This window comes from Cyprinus carpio, chromosome B16, assembly GCF_018340385.1.
Source record: "Cyprinus carpio isolate SPL01 chromosome B16, ASM1834038v1, whole genome shotgun sequence".
In the NCBI taxonomy this organism is placed as follows: Eukaryota; Metazoa; Chordata; class Actinopteri; order Cypriniformes; family Cyprinidae; genus Cyprinus; species Cyprinus carpio.
This window is the reverse complement of record NC_056612.1, coordinates 8488662-8511696: the sequence shown is the minus strand read 5'-3', so window position 1 is coordinate 8511696 and position 23035 is coordinate 8488662. Positions and strand designations below refer to the sequence as shown.

The following is a 23035-nucleotide window of genomic DNA, read 5'->3' as shown; positions in this document are numbered from 1 at the left end:
CGATGTCGAACCGCCATTTACTCCGATTGAGCTAAAATCAAACAATTGTCGATATAATTTAGTATGCGGATGCCCTGGAGTCGCAGTGTAGCCAGAGCAGCTTCCACACAATTTGTAAATGTGCGGGGGGAGAGTGCAAGGCCGAACGGAAGTGCTCAATATTGGTATGCTTTGCCCCCGAAAGCAAACCTCAGGAACGTCCTGTGTTGGGGAAGGGAGACATGGAAGTATGCGTCTTTGAGATCTATCGTGACAAACCAGTCCTCGGACCTGATTTGAGATACAACATGCTTGATGGTGAGCATCTTGAACTTCAGTCGCATGACTCAGTGGTTCAGCTGGTGCAGATCTATGATCGGACACAACCCCCCATCCTTTTTTGGAACTATGAAAATGTGCAGGAACTATGTGCAGGATCCATTGAGATACATTTGGCAGTAGTTTCCACGCTAAATAATCTACTAAGGGAATCAGTCTCTCAAAGACTGACCTCTGGTGTTATCAAGGCAGCTAGATCGTGCCCTGAAGTGGAGGACCGGCAGGGGGCAAAAGATCTAACTGTTTTAGAGACCCCTGAAGGGGTAGCGAGCCTCTCAGCTCCACTACGTTCGTGGGTGGAAGAAACTGAGAGCAGCGCTTGCTGGATGCCGCTGCTCCCTGGAGGTCTGGCAGGGTTGGCAGACTGACTTCCTGAGGGCACTGAGGCGAGACGGGCACTGTATGATGTGGTGTACATCGCTCTACCCTAGTAGGGGCCGCCATCTGAAGTCCTGACCCACTTGCGTCAGCACTTTTTGGCCGAGGACCTCCTAGTCTAGTCTCTTCAATGTTATCAGAGTTAAGCTCCTCGCCCTCATCTAGCTCCCTAAGCAGGTCTGCCTGGTATGCCTGTAACACAGACACTGTGTGCAGACATGCACCGGCCTGACCTGCTGCCGCGTACCCCTTGCCCACCAGCACTGATGTTGTACGCAGCGGCCGGAGCCTTTAAGGATGATGCCGCGCCTGGGGACAGAAAGCTAGCTAGTGTCTGTTCAACCCAGGGGATCACCCTTTAACTGCGCTCACTCAACCCTTAATAATTCCCATAATAATCTGAAGCAGGGATGAAGAGACGGGCCGAAAAAAGGCTTAGCCCACGACTTTGACACCTTGGTGTGGAGGTCGGGGAAAAACGGCAAGCTCCGGCAAGGAGGTGGTGGCGTCGATTGCAGGAAGCGTTCATTCAGCTTGCTTCGCTGCGGCTCGGCTTGACTATTGGCAGGCAAATCAATGTTTAACTTGGCTACCGCACGAGTCACCACCTCCACCAGCTCCTCGTACTGGGGCAATAGAGGGAGCGAGACCTCATCGACGTTCTCCACGTCAACCTCCTCAGAGGGAGACAGGCAAAGCATTGAGCCCTCACCCCAGGAGGAAATAGCCGCAGTGCGGGCTTCCAAACCCAGAGATGGGGCAGATCTGGTGTGTGAGGAAGGAGATAGGGACGTGCCCGTCTCCATTCCCACCAGCAGATCTAACTGCGAACCCCACGAATGCAGCCGCGAGGACCAGCACCGTTAGGAACGCTGGTGAAGGCTCCCACCTCAAAGAGAGCCTCCCGGAAACGAAGCAGATGCAGTGGAATATGCTTGCAATGAGGGCAGTCGGCCCCCTCGAGAGTCGGTTCTGTGTGCTTCAATCCCAAACAAGCCACGCAATAGACAATCTATAGCGTGACTCGGTCTCGCCCTCCTCTTTATGCTTTGACTTATCGTTTGCCTTGGGCATGGTGGAGCTTATTATGGGTTGTGTAAGGACAAACAACGGTAAATAAGACTCACAACACAGATTGGGCTGATTACACATGTGATTCAGAGCTTGGTCACGCAGAGGGCGTTCCCCATAGCATTCAACGCAGCTATAGTTCCTGAAGAGGAACTTTGAGTTATGTAAATACATACATACATACAGCACATACATTGACATTAGGTAAGATTAGATTAGATTCAACTTTATTGTCATTGTGCACAGTACAAGTACAGAGCCACTGAAATGCAGTTGACATCTAACCAGAAGTGTAAATAGCAATGTATGTATGCATATGTGATATATATATTTAAAGTAACAGTTGTGGTTTATATCCTGCCACACCATTAATCATTAGCATCATCTTTATGATCTTTCATCAAATAGAGGTAAACGTTTTGCCAGTACATGTCTGTTTCTGCTATAAAAGCTAACACACACACATACACACACTGACACACATGCTCTCACTCACATTCTTGCACAGTCACACAGTCTGTCTGCAGTTTACTCTTACAACACTCAGACCCTTTTAAAATACTCTCTCTCACACACACACACTGACCAGCCGTCTGTAGATAGAACTGTCTTTTCTGAACACACAGTCTACAAAACCCACTGTTCACATTCTCACACACGTACAGCACATGCCTGGAGTTCTGGTGGCAATCACTTGCTCTAAGGTACTGAAGCAGGACAGAGGACTGGCATCTCAATGGTAAACACTTCAGTTTGAGAAGAGCAATCATATGCAGTTTCTGGAAAAATGGCTTCTTTGTATGTTTATTTAGAGATGATCGCTCATTTAATATGTGCAAGAAGTTTTGGCAGGCTGTACCTGTTTTGATGTCATAAAGATGAAGATCAATATTCTTCTGCATTTGACGTTATTGCTGGTGAGGACATCAAGCATTGAAGATTCACCTGTGGATAAATTAACAGATGTTTCTGGTGGCAGCAGTCAGCATTTAAACTCTGTTCAGCATGGAGAATGTAGCTATACCTTCATTCTGCCAGAACCTGAGGAGAGCAGGACTGGTAATTGGCCAGAAGAACATGATGGTAATTATGAAGGTAACAGTGTCCAGAAAGAATCTCCACAGGGGAAGCAAAGCTGCTTAAACCAGCGGATCCAACACCTGGAGCTTGGCATGGAAAATTACACCCACTGGCTCCAAAAGGTAAGCCAACATGTCATTTCATGCACTGCTGATGGAGAGTAAATGGATCACACATACTTAAAAATAAAGGTTCTTTACTGGCATCTGTTGTTCAGTGAAGCACCTTTAGCATCAATGGAATCTTTTTATTGTACAAAAGGGATTCTTTATTGTACGGAGCCCCGCACATGGCATGCAGGAAAAAATAGTAGGCTAAATCGTGCGCACGATTTACTAATTCGTTCCCTCAATGTACTAAAACGTGCACACAATTACTATTGCGTTCCCTCGATTTACTATTTTGTTCACTCGATTTATAAATTGTGTGCACGATTTAGCAAATCGAGGGGAACACAATAGTAAATCGAGGGAACGCAATAATAATCGTGTGCACGTTTTAGTACACTGAGGGAACGAATTAGTAAATCGTGCGCACGATTTATTTTTTCTTGCATGTCATGTGCAGGGCTCCGTATTATTGTGCAAAAACGTTCTTCATATTATTCTTCACACTAAGAAAAAAATGGTTTGCATCGCTGTGCAGACCCCCATTTGGCATCTATTTTCTTGCCCATTTGGCAAGACATCTAATTTAGGCACATTTAATGTACAAATAAATTGCGTAATGTTGCAGAATGTATGTATCTTTGTAGCGTATCACCGAACTGTTTTTGTTGTAAAGTGGCTTTTAATCCTAGAGCAAAGATAAATTAAAATGAAACACTTCAGGCTCAGTTCTGGATCCACAATTTCTGTGTCTGTTCAGTCTCTCAATGTCAGGCATTACTTTGGGGAACAGCTTAACCATCAAGGATTTAATCAGCCTCATTTCTTGCTCTTTATGTTACACAATCTCATGACAATTCCTAACCAAAATCATTGTAATTTTAATGGTTTAAAAAAAAGGCAAAAATGCTTTCAGGTAAAAACTTGCGAACTAGTTAACAGTAAGTAAGTAAGTTCCCTAAAACTGAAAGAGATCTAATGGGACATTCCATGTAATTATATAGTAAAGTACAGTTATAGAAGAAATAACAATTCTTATAATTTACAGTGAAAATTTGTAAACTGACAAAAATAGATTTTCAAAATTTATTTAATTGACATTATTTCCGGTTATAATTAGGGCTGTCAAATGATTAATCACGATTAATCACATCCAAAATAAAAGTTTTGTTTACATAATATATGTATGTGTACATGGTATATTTATTATGTATATATAAATACACACACATAAATTATATATTTAGAAAATATTTACATGTATATACATTTTATATATTTATATTCTTATATTTTATATAACATAAACATAACATATTCTTCTTAAATATATACATGCATGTGTGTGTATTTATATATACATAATAAATATACACAGTATACACACATATATTATGTAAACAAAACTTTTATTTTGGATGTGATTAATCGTGATTAATCATTTGACAGCCCTGGTTATAATATATATATATATATATATATATATATATATATATATATATATATATATATATATATATATATATATATATATACAAATTTAAGTTAAATATGTACATATTTAATGTTGCTAGCATTTATTTATTTATTTATTACTCTTTTCTTTACTCATAAAGCAACCACAGATTTTTAATTTTTTGCAAAGTAATGGCAAATTCCTATGAATTTGTATGTTATCATTCACCCAGTTTAGGGGTAACTTCTTTATTATTTTTATATATTTATTTATTTTATCAATAAAAACAATGTTTTTTTTTATTTTTATTACTCAAATCTTAGAAATTCATACAAATTTACCACCAATCTACCAAAACATAAAATAGTTGGGTAACACTTTACTTAAAGCCTTAACATCTAATGCATTATAAAAGTAGTTTTAATGCATAATTATGCCTTGTAATGCACTGTATAATCTCATGAATAATTGCAACCATAGATATAATTCTACTCAGCTATTCATTGTTACACCTTCAGAAAGTATAATGCATTAAATCACACAACAAACCTTCAAATATTTATAATGCATTTTAACTTTGGTTACAGTTATTTATGAAAAGATATAATGCATTACAATGTTCATTGTGAATACCTTTATAATGAATTATACATAATAGGTCATGTACAGATTTGAAAGATGTTCTGTTTATGCTATTGTAGATTAGGAAGCAGGTTTGACATCTTATTTTAACTTTGCCCTGGTATCAAGATTTTGCATTTTATATCACTTTACTGATTGTTAAATATCATTATTACCATACAAACTATATCTAATCTAAAGTGATGCACTCTAAATTCCCAGTAGGTTCCCAGCCAAGGACTTCAGCATTGCTTAATTTGTATTGCAAGAGAATTTCCTCCAGCCTGCCCAACCAAATGACACTTAACTCTTTGTTCTTCACACAGTGACCAGGTCAAGGGTTGAGAGGTGTCCTTGTGGCATTATAGTGACACTAACGATACCTACATGCATACTCGAGGACTTTTGAAAAAAATTGTGCTTAATTGTATTGATTATCCACCTGCGGTGTCTATCCAAATAAAAGAAATAAATAAAGAAAGAATGAATGAATGAATGAAAAAGAAAAGAAAAGAAAAGAAAAATTAAATTAAGGCCACTTAAGTGTACTTAAAAAGAATGCTTTAAAAAGTGCACTTTGTAATAATGACAAAATAAAAGCTGTACTTAAAAATCCATTTTAATTCACTTCATTTTAATAATCTTTTTGTAATGGGTACAACAAGTACACTTGTTGGCTAACATACTAAAGCACATGTAAAGTTCTTGATTAAATGCTGTGTTATTTGATATAACATTTAAAGTTAATATATTTTAAACATACTAAATTGCAACTTCATTAACATAAAATTCCAAGAGATTGACATTGAAGTGTATTTTAGTTTACCATAAAAGCTGATCTGTACATGTGACAGTCCACTTTAAGAATATTTCAAAGACAACAGAAGTAATTATCAAATATGAGAATATGCTTCCCATTGCCATATGCACAACTGGAGTGCTGTATTCACTCTTGATTTCAAACTGACATGGCTCTTTCCACACCTTCAAAATTGATTTTATGCATTCCTATCAGTCAAGCGCTTTGTCAGAGCTTTCTTTAGTGAGTAGACGCCCCAATGGGGCAGGCTTGTGTTTTTCCGGGCCGACGGGGGAGACTTGATCTGTCTCTAAGAAAACAACACCCTCTGTCTCCATTTCAAGTCCTAGTGAGCCAAACCAGCCAGCAATGAGGATATGTGGGCTTTCAACCATCCCTTTGGGACTATGTTCTATGTGAAATCAGAGGACTGAAGATTGAAACACTGCAGCAAATATCTAATTTTACAACAAATATGGAATTATGTCCCTGCAGACTAATGACTGCTGATTAATGAAAAAAAAAAAGGAAATACACTTTTATACTTCCGTTGTATGCCAACATGTGCATGTATTTTGGTCAGAAACAAATCCACTTGATGTTCCTTTGTATAAATCTCTTTAGACTCTTTGATCAATATACTTCACTGCGTTTTTTTTTTTTAAACTGATTGTACACCATATGAATTATTTATTTTAAATACTTTTCAAATACCTTTATTTATATATTTCAGTGTTTTAACTATTCAGACTTTTAATCTTAAAAAATTCTTAATAAAACTATTAATCATGTTTAATAATCTAAACCATTTTAACATATATTGTGTTAAAATAATAAAGATAATAATACAATACAAATGTAAAAAATTAAACAATCAAAAAATAAAAATAAAAATAAATAAAAAGATAAGATGTAATTTATACCAAACCAATTTTTCTCAATTTAACATTAAAAAAAAAAAAAAAAAAAAGATGTTGTCTATGGAGACAACACCATCATTGACCAGCATGCTTGAGATGAAATATAAGACTTAAATTTTACTTGTGAGCAGAATTTTTATTTTTTTTATCGAGCTTCATTCAGAATCAAACTATTTTCAAATTAATAGTAAAATTGTATTTAATTGTGCATATTTATAACACATTAAATGCTAGATATGAAATTAGCCTTAGTAAGACAAAAAACGTTGGCCATTTTAATGTTATATTGTACTATATGTTAAAAATGTAATTACCATCACCATCACCTTCCCTAAACATAATTTATAATACTTTATCTCAGATAATACATTAATGCTTCTGAGTCTGTATTATCTTGACCTATTGAACAGTCTTGTCTACACCACAGCCTGTTCTCTTACCACTGATATGCTCTGAAAGAAGATTGTGACTTGTTTAATCCCTGCCTGTGGCTATTTGGTCCAGCTAGCACAGTCTTACTAGGATGCAGGACACTAGATAAACACATCCTGTTCCAACACTTCATCTGAGTGTTATACACTCCAGGTCCAGAGGACATACAGCTATCACTTCAATGCAGCGAGTATTTATACATCTTGGACTCCATCTCACTGTGAGCAGCTGAAAATATCTCTTCCTGTAAACACTGTACAAAGTGCTGATAAGCAACCCAGAGAATGTGCCAGTCCTGAAGCGGTGCTCTGTGGGATGTGTTCAAATTATCTTAGTTGTGACAGAGTAAGAGTAAGCAGAAGTGTCATAATATCATTACATTTGTTGATATGTTCAATTTACAACTGGTGCTTTGCTTGGATTAAAGATTATATAAAAAGTGAAAGTGACGTGACATACAGCCAAGTATGGTGACCCATACTCAGAATTCGTGCTCTGCATTTTACCCATCCAAAGTGCACACAAACAGCAGTGAACACACACCCGGAGCAGTGGGCAGCCATTTATGCTGCGGCGCCCAGGGAGCAGTTGGGGGTTCAGTGCCTTGCTCAAGGGCACCTCAGTCATAGTATTGCCGGGCCGAGACTCGAACCCACAACCTTAGGGTTAGGATTCAAACTCTTTAACCACTATGCCACGACTTCCCCCTAATTTTATAGTGGTATTTGTCTCTACTACAACCATTACTGGCAGGTGCACAAAATCCAGCATACAGCAGTGAAATTTACAAGTCATTTTTAGTAGATTGGAGTACCCTTTCTGTCCCAATATGACTGTGTTCATGTACACAAAGCAAGGTTCATAAAGTAAAGAAATTGAAAACACATGTTAAAGGTTTTTTTTTTTTGGGGGGGGGGGGGGGGGGGGGGGGGGGGGGGGGGGGGGGGGTATTTTAGTCATTTTAATGACTCTAAAATGTCATTTGTTGTAACCATCAAGTAAAAAGTGAGTGTACACATTCTCTAAAAAAGTAAAATACACCCCAGTGTACTGTGTTAATAAAGAAACTTTACATATGTGACCACAAAACCAGTCATAAGGGATTTATACATGTTATTGAATTTTACTGTTCTCATGTATAGTTATTTATTTTTAAGGGTGTTTTTGTACAATTTTGTGGGAAATTTATTTGTAATTTTACTTAATTTGTGGTGGTAATTACTACTTTGGGTGTTCGAGGAATTACGATTAGGATTCCTCATTGTTTTTCTCTATTTGGTTTCCACACTTTAATATGAGAAAATTTACTATAAAATATAATAAATATTGTCTCATTAAGGGTGTATGTTCCTGCTCAAGACCAGACTGATTCAATCCTGCTCAATGCCCCAAAAAGTACAGCTGCAAGTATATCAAAATAATGTACAGTATGTGACTGTATAAAGTGTAAACTGTACTGTATAAAGACCATAATGAATAATGTTTTGCTTCCAGTCGCTCTTTTTCTCTGCCTGTGTGTTTGCATACAGATTGAGGTATTTGTAAAAGAGAATCTGACAGAAGACACAACACACCTGCGAAATAATGCTTTACATAGTGAAATGACAGCCATGTTGGATCTTGGCACCAAACTGCTTTCCCATTCCACCCAACACATCAGGAGACTAACAGACACGGAGACACAGGTGTGAATTCATATCCAAAGGCATTCATCATAACATGCTAATACTGGCTTCTAAGTAATCTTGGAAAATCATGAATTTACTTAATAATAAATACCCTTTTGCAGTGTGTTGATGGCTACAGGGAATTATGAAGCTGAAAAGTCTCTAATATGAAAATAACACAACTACTATGTCATTATATAACAGGTTTTCAATCAGACTTCAAGACTGGAGATTCAGTCAATGGAAAACTTTTTGTCCTCCATCAAACTTGAGAACAAACTGCTCCGGCAAACCAGTGAGATCAACCAACTTCAGGACAAAACAGAGTAGAATTTCTTTTAATTACACTTTTTTTTTGGCACTTTTCTTGACACATCTTTCACTTTTTTTGGTCTTGTTTTCTGGTAATTCTTGTCCTATTCATGTCTGTGTTCAGTGCCCTAGAGCAGCGTATGCATAACATGGAAGCACGTCATCGTGCAGAACTGGGTTGGATAAAGAGTGAGTTGACAAAGCTCCAGAGACTCCTGGCATCCCAGAGCTCTTCAATACAGAGCTTGGAACTCAATCTAGAGCAGGTCATCACCAACAACAGCGCTCTCTACCGTGTTCAACTACAACTGCATAGTACCATTAACAATCTGCTTAAAATATGCCCCAAGACCAAAGGTAAACAAATTGGAGATAAGAGATATATGCACATGACAGGGAAAAAATACAAGATGTCATGGATAATCAGTTTAGAATTTGTTCCCATAACTTATTAATTAATTCCCTCATTTGTGAGGTCACAAATATTGTATTGCACTGCACTAACAGTCCCATGATTAATTTCTTAAAATCTCTCTGCTTTACATCATGTAGAATTCAAATGTGACTGGCTCACATCAGGGGTGCTGCAGACCATAAATATCCCATTTTGCTGCCAAGTTTTACTTGGATCTGAAACATTGTGTGAAATGTCAAAGAGCCTCACACTTCCCACGTCCCACTTCAACCTCTATATACTGATCAGTATATGAGGCTCAGCACTTAGAGCAAGTCACGTTATAAAGATGGATTCATTCACTTAAGCTTTTTAGAATTCAGTTGGTAGCCCAAACACTGATTTGAGCAAAGGTCTCTTTTTTATATCCACAAAGCTGTAACAACAAGTATTTGGGGTTAGAATGACTTACAACAGCTTACAAACCCTTTTTTTATTTTTCTTTAAGTGGAAGCAAACACTGAATGCAATCTTTACTTTTTATATCCATGCTTGTTTAAAGCAGTGAATCCAAAGGTTTTCAAGCAAATGGATGAGCAGAGAAAATACAGAGACTGTGCCGAACTCTTCCGGGCTGGATTTAACAGGAGTGGAATTTACACCATCTACATAAGCATGCAAGACATGCATAAGGTCAGTCTAAATGGGATCTGATAACACAGCTACAGGAGTCGGGCCAATAGTGTTGCATCTGTCATGTTTTTTTTTTTTTTTTGCGGTGGATGTTTCCCCATGCATTATATTCCTTTCCTTCTAAAGTGAAGTGGGTAATTTTTTTTGTTTTAAAATACTTCCTCCTTCCTTAATTTTATGAGACAACTATAAAAAAAACAAAAAACATTTTGTTGTTTACTTTTACTTCAGAATCTACCTACTGTTTTTCTGTGGTGCTTTCCTCATTACCAGCATACTATGATGGCAATGAAAATTAGGTATGATCTGCTGATTATTGAAGATAATTAATATACAGGCACATCAGTGACTCTTGAGTTTAATATTATTTTTTTAACATGTATAGCATAGATTTAGAATAAAGCATGGGCAACATACTGAAGTCATAACAGCACACAAAACCCAGAAATGTTATGTTTGCTTTTTCTGGAGTTATCTGCCAACAGTATATTTGTGTCAGAGTACACTCTATCAGGTATTGGCTACCTCAGGAAAAGCAAGAGCTGGAAATACTCTTGGCTGAACTCTCAGAGTAACAGCTGGGTGAATGCTGCACTCCAGAACTTACACTGCCTGTACTGGCCTTGTAACTTATTTCTGAGTTCTGGTGCTGTCAGTGGCAAGCCCATTATTACATTTAACCTGGTCGATGCCCATATGAGCAGAAGAGCAATGTACTATAAAAAAAATGAGCCTGCCGAAATTAAAAACTTACTCTACTTAAGTTTTTAAGTGGAAAATTGTGAATTTACAGTAGTAATTTCAACTTGCAGTAATTTAGCAACTTTAAATGTACTTCCTGATGAAGTAAATCATCAGAATTCATGAGTAGTTATGTTTTGCTTACATTGTAAGTGCACAAACGATAATTTTTCACTCAAGTACAATTGGCCTTAAAACCAACACTATCTGCTCGACTTTTTAAGTGCTGTTCTAAATTATGAACAAAACCCTTGAATTTAAGGAGCAGAAATGCCATAAGCCTCCGTCTTATCCTGTTGTTTCTCCTCCTGCTAGGTTTATTGCAACATGGAAAGTGCTGGTGGGGGCTGGACCGTCATACAGTTGAGGAAAGATGGAAAGTTGGACTTCCACAGAACCTGGAAGGAGTATAAGATGGTAAGTCTTATGGAGTGAAACAAATAAGATATTAGAAATATCAATAAATGTCATTGGACACCAGCTAGGTTTATTAATCTTCTAACTGAAATGTAGTTTGAGCGACGAATGGAGCTCAAGTGTATTTCAGACGGACCACGGCGTACCTGCAGCATCAGCTGACGCTCAGCTGATCATAAGTCCTCCCACTACAATCAATAAGATATATAAGCTCATCCATACTCCCACTTGCCATAGTCTGTCGCACAGACATGCGCTTAATCAGCCTTGAGTTCTGTCGCACAGACATGCGCTTACCCTCCTCCATCCCCAACTCCTCCTTATGCAAATACATGATCACTAACTGCTTACCCACAGAGATATATCATCTATCCAGTTCATTGCTAAATTCACACCTGTCTTGTTTGTTTCAATTGAAACAAACTCAAGTTCATTTCCCCTCTTGGTGCGGATCTTTTGGGTAGGTGTGAATACAGCAGTCACACTCTTATGCGCACCAAACAACTGTACCGAGACCCAGCTGAAGAGGTGGTCTCGGTCCGCTTCCAAACGAACTCTGGTATGGTTGAATGGATGAACCAATGAAAGGATGACCTTGAGCACATGTGTGGTTTTGTTTACAGTTTCTGGTTCACTTACAAAAAGGGCCGTGTGAAAGCAAACCGCACCAAACAAGAAAAAAAATCTACATTATATTTGTTCTGGACCAAAGCATGTGAACTAGCGAACTTTCCTGTGGTGAATACACCCTTACTCAAACAGAGTGGTCTTGACTGAAATTATGATTAAGGTCTTGTTAAAAATATTAGGGAACATCATTTTTGAACAAAGCAATCCAGCAGTGCAGTTCAGCATGTACAAAGGATATTGAAAGGACAACTCACTGATTTGGTTTGTATTTAGTAGTGCTGATCGAGGCCTGGCATTACTCCCAGAAGTGACTAACCTGGCACACAGAAAGAGGCACATAGCAACTGCCATCTTGATTTGGTTCATTTAGAGGACATGATTTGCCTGTAGTATGTACAAGCGAGTTCTCACTAATCTGATCTTGTTATGGGTAATATCTCCACAATACAGTGCAGCTGTCCCATAATAAATCCTATTAAGCCTTTATGAAAAAATTAAAAAGTTATGGAGGCTCTTGTCAAACACCAACTAAATTTATTTATTTTTAATTATTTTATTCTAAGATTTACATTGGGAAAAAAACATAGTCCATCACATGACATGCTAGAGAGAGAGAGAGAGAGAGAGAGAGAGAGAGAGAAAACATATTATTGCCATAAATTAAGAATTTGTTCCCAGTGGGCATGATCTTATGAAAACAGAATTCATACAAATTCACCATCAGTTTGCTGAGTAGTGAAACAGATGTTTTTTATAAATTTCTCCCCTCATTTTAGTTAAATCTTGGCCACAGTTTAACTAAATTAAAATGAGTGAACAGATTAATACATTGGATATTGCTGGACAGGTAACATTAAACTTGCATCCTATGTTTGGACAAGTATCTTTTAATAACATATCTGTTGTTAGCCTTGCCTGGTCTTCTAAATATGATTTCGATTGTCCCTAGTTTTCTGGTTAAATTTTTAAGTAAATTATTGTTTTGAATTCACACACTAGGCACTTGGTTGAAGGTTGAACCAGGCAATGTAACAAATAGCTTCACAATGAAAATGTAAAAATTCTGGTTTTTGTGTGCATTAGATTTAGGAAAATATGATAACACTTTAATATTATAATCCACTTTACACATTCTAATAACTATATATAAGTTTGTAACTACAATGTCAACGACCAGTCATTATAGTATTAGTAGAATGTCTGCTTGATATCTGCTAACACTTTATTTTGATGGTCCCCAACACAATTTCTGCTGACTATAAGTATATTTGCATGGCCATGTCAACTTATTCAACTAACCCTAAACCAAAACCTAACAGACTACTCATACTCCAATGAGAGTTAGTTGACAAATCCAATGAGTGTTAGTTGACAAATACAAATAAGTGCAAATAAGATTAAACAAATTCATACAAATTTGACATCTATCAGTTCGCCGAACTGTAAAATACTAGTACAAATATTCACAAATTGTCAAGATAGTGTGTCTAAACAGAAGAAGTCAATGGAAAGTCCCTACCATTATAGAAAAACAAAATGTGTGTGTGTTTGTGTATTTCAGGGCTTTGGGAGTCTGACTGGAGAACACTGGTTGGGAAATGAGCTGGTGTACAAGTTGACCAATCAGAGGCAGTGCACTCTTAGACTGGAGCTGACGGACTGGGATGGCAAACTGGCCTTCTCCCAATATGACAAGTTTTACCTTGGTAGTGAAAAACAAAACTACAGGTAGAGAGTTGGGTAAATTTACTAAAATTTAAACACAATGCTCTTTCAACCCAGCATTGTTTGATGACATGTTTGTTGTAAAAACCTTTAAAACATTGCACTGCTTTTCTGTGCTGCTTGACTAAACTTTTCACACCCTCTGTTATCATACATACGGAGACATCAAAACAAACACATTCTTTCATGCATTCAGTTTGGATCCAGTGCTATTATTCATTATCAAAATATGTTTGTTTCATTATACCAGGAAGCAATGTAGCAAAATACCCCAAAATGCACCTAGGTGTGTCAGTAATGCAGATTATGCAATTAGTGATAGTTTTAGAGCATGCTTTAGTGCTTTCAGTACACTCTTAAACTGTGGGGTTATAAATTCTTACCTCTCTATGGTGGTGTCTACGCAATACACAGTCAAAACAGTCAGAGTCAACATAAACAAATGCATATTGAGATGCATTTTTAAAAGTTGTAGCCCTTTAACAAAATACATGCTCTTGAAAATTGTCTGTTTCAGTCAGTTGTCTTTGTGTATTATTATTTTTCAGTGGCTCACACCATGAGCACCAGTTTTTGAGTCTTTTTTTATGCCATTCAACTGACTGTGCTCCACTGAAGTATTTTAATTTACCCCATAAACGATTTTTAACTTAAAATGCATTCCAACAATGGTGCTATTTGTGGTAAAATGCTGAAAATAAGCAAGCTGCATAAAAATGGTCAAACATGTCCATCCACTGCATGTTTGCAACAAATGGTAACACTTTATAATAAGGTCATCTAGCAATGAACCAATGTACAGCATTTACTAATCTAGTTTATAGTTAATTCATAAATACCATATGAATACCATTCATATACTATTACAATTACTATACAATTTTTTTGTTGTTAAACCATGAAATTGAATTATATTAGAGTAGAAAATATAACATCAGCCAAGCATTAACCAAGCATTGCTTGTTCATAATGCCTGGTGCATGAACTAATGTTAAAGAACTTAAACTTATTTGAACCTAAAGTATTACAATATACTGTATATAAACAGGATGCAGTACTGCTTTCTTTTATACTCTCTTATTATCTACCTGTCTTTCTGTGTTAGGTTGTTCCTGAAAAGCTACAGTGGTACAGCTGGCAGACAGAGCAGTTTGGTGATAAATGGGGCTGACTTTAGCACAAAAGACATGGATAATGACAACTGCATCTGCAAGTGTGCACTCATGCTCACAGGTGGTAAGCAACTCGATAGCAGTGGAGCAGGGCAAAGTTTATACTTTAATGCAACAAAACTTCATTTTCTTTGACTGTAAAAGTACTGCTAGCATCTGGGAGTAAAGCGGATTATGATCAATACTGACCTTTTTCTGACCCATCTTTCAATCTTAACATGACTCTCTTTATTCATTGTTCTTCTGGGCTGGTGGTTTGATGCCTGTGGCCCATCAAACCTCAACGGCAGGTACTACACCTCTGGACAAAATTCAGGTAAACTTGATGGCATCAAGTGGCACTACTTCAAAGGCCCCAACTACTCTTTACGTGCCACCACAATGATGATCCGCCCATTAAACTTTTGAGAAACCGGTCATCTGACATCAAAATTTTTCACACATTTTTCCACAATGAATGAACTTATACAGCATGCTGTGTAAATGGTTAAATATTTTAATCAAATTTGTGTGGGAAATTCAATGTCTAACTTTTCCTCATGTTGTATACTGTGTTCTTTAAATAGTCTGTTGTGTTTATGGAACTCTCTACTGAGGGCTTGACTTACTGGTGTCATTAGCTTTCAGGAAATTCATGAACTGTTTGCTTAAGTCTATTTGGTTACACTTTATTTAGATAGTACACTTTAGACATTGTACTAACTACACTGAACAAAATTATAAATGCAAGACTTTTGTTTTTGGCCCCATTTTTCATGAGCTGAACTCAAAGATCTAAGACTTTTTCTATGTACACAAAAGGCCAATTTCTCTCAAATATTGTTCACAAATCTGTTTAAATCTGTATTAGTGAGCACTTCTCCTTTGCTGAGATAATCCATCCACCTCACAGGTGTGGCATATCAAGATGCTGATTAGACAGCATGATTATTGCACAGGTGTGCCTTAGGCTGTCCACAATAAAAGGTCACTCTAAAATGTGCAGTTATACCATAACCCCACCGCCACCATGGGCCACTCGATCCACAACACTGACATCAGCAAACCGCTCACCCACATGACGCCATTCATGCTGTCTGCCATCTGCCATGTACAGTGAAAACCGGCATTCATCTGTGAAGAGAACACCTCTCCAAAGTGCCAGACGGCATCGAATGTGAGCATTTGCCAACTCAAGTCAGTTACTAGGACGGACTGCGGTCAGGTCAAGACCCCGATGAGGACAACGAGCATGCAGATGAGCTTCCCTGAGATGGTTTCTGACAGTTTGTGCAGAAATTCTTTGGTTATGTAAACCGATTGTTGCAGCAGCTGTCCAGGTGACTGGTCTCAGATGATCTTGGAGGTGAAGATGCTGGATGTGGAGGTCCTGGGCTGGTGTGGTTACACGTGGTCTGCGGTTGTGAGGCTGGTTGGATGTACTGCCAAATTCTCTGAAATGCCTTTGGAGATGGCTTATGGAGAAATGAACATTCAATTCACGCAGGGGCGTCGTTTTTGTAGTTGCCATACCTTAGCCCAGTCAGGTGTGCCATGAAAAATTTATATCTATATTATATTAAGTTATTATTATTTTAAATCAGAGGGTTTTTACAAATATTTAACCAATAATAAAACTTCGTAACACCATTGGATCCTCAAACTGTCAGTGAAACCTCATAACTTCACCCCACCTTCATTCAGATTGATGCACCACGCACAGCCTGGAGGAGACAGATCTCCGCTTTTTTGCAATGCAAGGGTAAATAAATAACTGATGTTTTAATAGTACAGCATTTTCTTTACTCAAACACTGTCTTTAAAGGCTCGTGTTTTGTGTGTTTTAAGAGTGGAGAAGAAGTAGGCTATTTGCCATAGTTGTAGCCAATATACTTTTTGTATGTTTTAAATATCCTGTGCATATCGCGCTTCATCATTTATATCATAAGATTCCGGCCAATATTAAACAACAAGAAAAACTAAGCACCCTATAGCTATAATAAACATTATATAACCTGTAAAAGTTGCTGAAAGAGTATCATGCAATGCACTTGTTGCCTCAGATGCAGACTTTAAGTTTTTTATGTTATTTACTGATTGTCTATGATGCGGTGGTTTTGTTGACTAAGATGAAGGATTTACGTTATTTAATAGTCAAAAACCAGTTTTAACTCATGAGTCTTTTTGGAAAGATGCAACAAGTTTTTCACACCTGGATTTGGGGATCCTCTGCCATTCCTCCTTGCAGATCCTCTCCAGTTCAATCAGGTTGGATGGTAAACGTTGGTGGACAGCCATTTTCAGGTCTCTCCAGAGATGCTCAACTGGGTTTAAGTCAGGGCTCTGGCTGGGCCATTCAAGAACAGTCATGGAGTTGTTGTGAAGCCACTCCTTCGTTATTTTAGCTGTGTGCTTAGGGTCATTGTCTTGTTGGAAGGTGAACCTTCGGCCCAGTCTGAGGTCCTGAGCACTCTGGAGAAGGTGTTTCGTCCAGGATATCACTGTACTTGGCCGCATTCATCTTTCCCTCGATTGCAACCAGTCGTCCTGTCCCTGCAGCTGAAAAACACCCCCACAGCATGATGCTGCCACCACCATGGATCACTGTTGGGACTGTATTGTACAGGTGATGAGCAGTGCCTGGTTTTCTCCACACATACCGCTTAGAATTAAAGCCAAAAAGTTCTATCTTGGTCTCATCAGACCAGAGAATCTTATTTCTCACCATCTTGGAGTCCTTCAGGTGTTTTTTCATGTGTCTTGCACTGAGGAGAGGCTTCCGTTGGGCCACTCTGCCATAAATCCCCGACTGGTGGAGGGCTGCAGTGATGGTTGACTTTCTACAACTTTCTTCCATCTCCCGACTACATCTTTGGAGCTCAGCCACAGTGACCTTTGGGTTCTTCTTTACCTCTCTCACCAAGGCTCAAGGATGATCAGAAGAAATGGACAGCACCTGAGTTAAATTTATGAGTGTCACAGGAAAGGGTCTGAATACTTAGGACCATGTGATATTTCAGTTTTTCTTTTTTAATAAATGTGCAAAAATGTCAACAATTCTGTGTTTTTCTGTCAATATGGGGTGCTGTGTGTACATTAATGAGGAAAAACAAATGAACTTAAATGATTTTAGCAAATGGCTGCAATATAACAAAGAGTGAAAAATTTAAGGAGGTCTGAATACTTTCCGTACCCACTGTATATACAGTCATGGCCAAAAATATCGGCACCCTTGATAAATATGATCAAAGGCAGCTGTGAAAATAAATTTGCATCAGTAATTCTTTTGATCTTTTATTAAAAAAATAAAATAAAAATCTAACGTTTCACCACTCACAAGATTTTCCAAAATAAATTTCACTGTGGTACATGCAAAACCATATAAATAAATGTCTACTGGAAAATTAAAATTGCTAGAAATTCTGGAACATGTAAAAGTACAATCTTCATATTAGTCGATTTTGCTGCTTGGTTTAACATATTAACTTTGGGAAATTCAAAATTACTATTGAAATTTTTTTTTTATAAGATAAACATAGCATAGCTATGTCCTCTTTACCGGATTCCTACTCTTACTCTACAGCTGTTGGGGATGGCAGTGGGACTGAATATTCCACTGCATATGATGGTTGCATCACTAGTATCAGAGTCTGGGAACACAGTAAGGCGTACATTCATGGGTAAGTTAACCATTTCACCTCTGATCATTCCTCTGGACCAACAGAGTGAAAAAAGTGAATATGGTACACTTTAAAATATCCTTGGCTTGATCTTGAAAAGTCATTTGAATTGTGTGTTTTAATTCTCCTGCATGTTATTCTGTGACCTTCTTTTCAAACACTATCATCAAATATCTGTTCAGAATCCAGTTGTGTTATGATGGTAACTGGACAACACTGGTTTGTACAAGCAATGGCACTTCGTAACAATGAATCCATCATTCAAGTTTCTGGAAAATATTACAGTGGCTCCATCTATGAAATTATGTTTGTCACTAGTTGAGGCCGCTCATTAAAAGTGGGGCACCCATATGGAAACTCATTTCATTTCTACCCAATCAATGATGGAAGTGAGCTACGTTTTCTCAGTGATCAACAGAAGGGAAATGGAATCACCTCCATTGGGGCTCACTGTGCTGTCTACTAACACCAGCGACAACAGTGTAACAGTTTAAGATTATTTCAGCTCAACCCCCTTTACCTTCTCTCTGCTAACATTCAAGAAACACTAATTTTATCTGTTCTCATTTTAATAGACTACTATCTTATGGTAATTACTTAAACTAATGCTATAGGTTTTTTTGTTGATTGTTTTAGACTATTTTATGTTTTACACTTACAGAATTGGCCCTCTTTACATAAGTTGGCCCGCAGCTCGCTCTGGCGCATGTGTTTTTGTTACGGCTGTAAAGCACTGGGGTGATTCCTGTTTGCCATAACTTGCCCAGATCTGGCTGTAGAGCCTGGGCCACTTCTGACAATCACTCAGCTTGGTTCAGTCATAGACAGTTACATTAATATATTAATAATTAAATAAAGTTGTTTTAAAATTGACTTAATATGCTGACAGTGTCTTATAACATTAACTACTACCGTCGTGCTGCAAGCGGCCATCTTCCCTGTGCGCCTCAGCACATAAAAGAGCATTTCCCTGAAAGAGCCTATTTCTCTGAAAGAGCCACCTGTGTGCTTCTGGATGCGGTTGTTACCTGGTGCCGGATGAGGGTCACAATCACTGCCTCATGTGTCTGGGGATTAAACACGCTGAGGTGGCGTTTGTGGATGAGTCATGTTCCCATTGCGGACCAGGCTTCATTACCTCCAGGACCTCTGCCGCGATCTAGTGTTCGTCCTGGTGTCTGCCAGGCAAGGATTACTTCCTGCAGTAGCACGGGTGGTTTGGGGGTTACAGTTGTGGGAAACCCCTCAGGGAACCAACCCTTGGGGGTCCACCACTCCTCTAGCGCTTCAGATCTAGTCGAGCGGCCAAAGGAGGGAGAGCTCTCTGGAGAGGAAGATTCGGCTGGGCTGCCACCCTCCGAGACAGTGGCAATGCCTGAATCGTATCCAGAGATGTTGGCTATGCTTTCCCGGGCGCAGAGAAGGTAGGGCTCGAGTGGAAACCTACAACCTCGAGGTTGGATGATTGGTTTCTCGGGGTGGATTGCACTGGTTCTTAGCACCCCGCCCAGGTGGCTTTCTTCCTGGAGGTGCATGAGGAGCTCTCCAGGTCGTTGACGGCACCTTTTACTGCCAGAAACAGCCTGCTGGTTCCTCCTCCCTCACCACCCTCGACAATCGGTAGTGATGCAGTTGTGTCCTAAGACCGCCTCCTCCTGGCGGGGAAACCTGTAGCTCCCCGCCTGGGCCTGTAGGAATTTGTCTAGTCTGACCGGCGGCTGGCTGTGTTTGGCCAACATCAGGGATGCTGACAAGGTATATACACCCCTGCGTCCCAGACTGGCCTCTTCGGCGACGGAGTCGAGAGCTTTGCCCAGCAGTTCTCGACTGCACAGAATAAGACTGAGGTGATTTGACACATCCTGCCATTTCAGAGGCTCCTGGGGCATATGGCGCTGCCCCTGGAGGAGGCAGACCCAGCCCTAGCTCTGCTTTGTCCCGTCCGAGCCTTGCGATGCTGTGTAGACCAGAAAAAAAAATTTAGGACCTCAGACCAGGTCTTTGTCTGTTAACCTTTACGGTCCCACATATGGGATTCTAATTTCCGTGCCCCTGAGAGTATGGTCCCACATATGGGATTTAGAACATTCGGTGACGTCGCATAACTGCCAAATTCAAACTGCGTTTTCGCGCTTTGGCTGGTGCTGAGCCAGAGACAGACGTGCACTGCTCTTGTCATATTATCACAACTATGCAGTATTATTAACCACATAATGCATATTTTAGGTTTCAGATATTTAAATAAACATAAATACTAGTAAAACAATACATTTAGGGTTTGAAAAATACACGCATATGTCTATGGAAGCAACAATAATAATCCATTCAAATTTAATTTGCAGATGTTTTTTATTCATATCAGATACACATAGTGTAAGTAACTATAAAGATCACTCTATTCTTCACCCAGTTCACCGGCCACTTATTACCTGTATTTCGGGAGAAATTGATGAATTCACGTGCTGTAAATCCGACTGACAGGACTCTCTGAACTGCAGCATGAACAAACATGGCGGCGCCCATCTCACATTACAGATCACGATCAAGATCATTTAGAAAGGTTTTTAAACGACCAAACACACTCATTTACACATATTTATGAATCGGAATATCAGATTGTTCATGACATGGTATGCAAGTTTGTGAATATTTGAAATTAAAAAAGGAAAAACGAAATAAAAGCGATCCATCTGTCATATAGTTTTATTGTAGACGCGGTGTGTCACGTGACAAGCCTGACGCGTCGCCATGGAAACAGTAAGGGCAACGTTCTAAAATAACGGTCGTCTTAAAAAAACTCACTCTGGGGGGACCGCTAGAATATTTTAAACTCACCACTGAAAAGGTTAAGGAGGCCGGCAGAAGGGGAAGGCCATCTCTAAACAGAGGCAGAACATCTGGTGCCAGGCCCTCACTCGATGAACCCGTGAGAACCGGTAGAGGGCTAGGTTCCATATGTAAAGGCCTAAGTGGTTCCCATATGTGTAAAGTCCACGGTATAGCCTCATAGGCTTTGTTTCCCTGGCAGATTTCTGCCATTTCCTAGAGGGTTACAATCTTCTGCAACAGAGAATCTTTTCGGCCAGTAAACACTGCAACAAATGTGTTTTATTCCTCTTTCAGCAAAGAAATCAGCGAATGCAGTAGAAGTCATCTGAGGACCATTATCACTCACTAAGGTGAGTGGGTTACCTTCTCTCACAAACACAGATGCTAGAAACATTGTAACTGTGTTGGTTGTAACATTTGAGGTAAATGCAACCTCTGGCCACTTGCTAATATAATCCACCATCGTAATAGCAAAATGACAGTCATGTGTGGCTCTCTCAAACGGTCCTACAATATCTATCAAAACTTTCTGAAATGGACCATCTGGCAGGTCCACTGGCTGTAATGGGGCTGGGTATGTCCGGGCAGTTTTGTCACAGGACTGACAGGCGGAACAAGAAGCAATAATTGAAAGCACATCATAGTCCATATGAGGCCACCAGTACAATTCTCTTAGCCGTTGCTTAATTCGTACCACTCCCTGGTGTCCCTCGTGTGCTAAGTGGATGAATTTAGAGCACAAACAACTGGCACAACCAATCTCTGTCCTCTCATGATATACTTATCATCCCTAGCTAGTTCATGCCTGACCTGAAAGTACGCCATGATTGTTGGATCCAATTGTTTCTGGGTTTTAGGCCAGCCTTGTGTAATTTGGGCATGCAGCTTGGACAATTCTGGGCAAGATTCGCACACCACAAGGAGTTCCTTCATAGAAATGGCTCTTGAAAGGTCCTTTGAAATCTCTGCGATTAGGCCTAGTTCCTCACCCTGGCCAGCATCTGAATCAGGTAGCGGAAGTCGCGATAAACAATCAGCAACAAAATTTGATTTACCTGGTCTGTACTCCAGATTGTAGTTGAAACAGAGGAGTCTGGTTGACCAACGAGCTATCCTCATTCCTGCTCTGTTCATTCCTCTGGTGGCCAGTAATGTGGTCAGCTCTTGGTGGTCCGTCCTCAGTGTAAACTTCCTGCCCCAAAGGTAAGTCCTCCAACGTTCTACTGTCCAGACACACACTAATACTTCTTTCTCAACTGTACTGTATTTTCTTTCGAAAATGCTATTGGACGCTCTGTCTGATCCGGGTGCAGTTGAGTGATGACACCTCTAATGCCATAATCTGAAGCATCAGTGGACACAAATGTTGGTAAGGAGGGGTCGAATAAAGCCAAGGCTGGGCTGTGGACTAACAGCTGCTTTAGCCATCAAAAACTCGCATCAGCTGCTTCCGTCCATGTAAATCCGAGATCTGAGATGATCTGAGTATCTCACACAGGGTGTCTACTACCATTGCATAGTTCGGGATGAAGTTGCTAAACCAAGATGTAAGACCCAAAAAGGACCGTAATGAGGGTAGGTCTTTTGGTGCAGGGGCATTTGCAATGGCGTCAA

The 23035-nt window shown here is 39.2% G+C and overlaps 1 protein-coding gene across 2 annotated transcripts; it reads left to right on the top strand.

Annotated features, from left to right (window-relative positions):
- The first annotated feature begins 2302 nt into the window (after nucleotides 1–2302).
- Nucleotides 2303–15669, top strand: LOC109105843 (angiopoietin-1-like). Of its 2 annotated transcripts, none has more exons than XM_042740515.1 (9): nucleotides 2303–2969; nucleotides 8712–8867; nucleotides 9054–9175; nucleotides 9286–9518; nucleotides 10121–10248; nucleotides 11305–11406; nucleotides 13598–13764; nucleotides 14867–14997; nucleotides 15181–15669. In XM_042740515.1, the coding sequence occupies exons 1-9, from the start codon at nucleotides 2646–2648 to the stop codon at nucleotides 15339–15341; spliced, it is 1524 nt and encodes a 507-aa protein (XP_042596449.1). In that variant the 5' UTR covers nucleotides 2303–2645; the 3' UTR covers nucleotides 15342–15669. The 2 variants fall into 2 exon arrangements, with proteins under 2 accessions (XP_042596449.1, XP_042596448.1); XM_042740514.1 differs by having other exon boundaries at nucleotides 10118–10248.
- Nucleotides 15670–23035: the final 7366 nt, after the last annotated feature.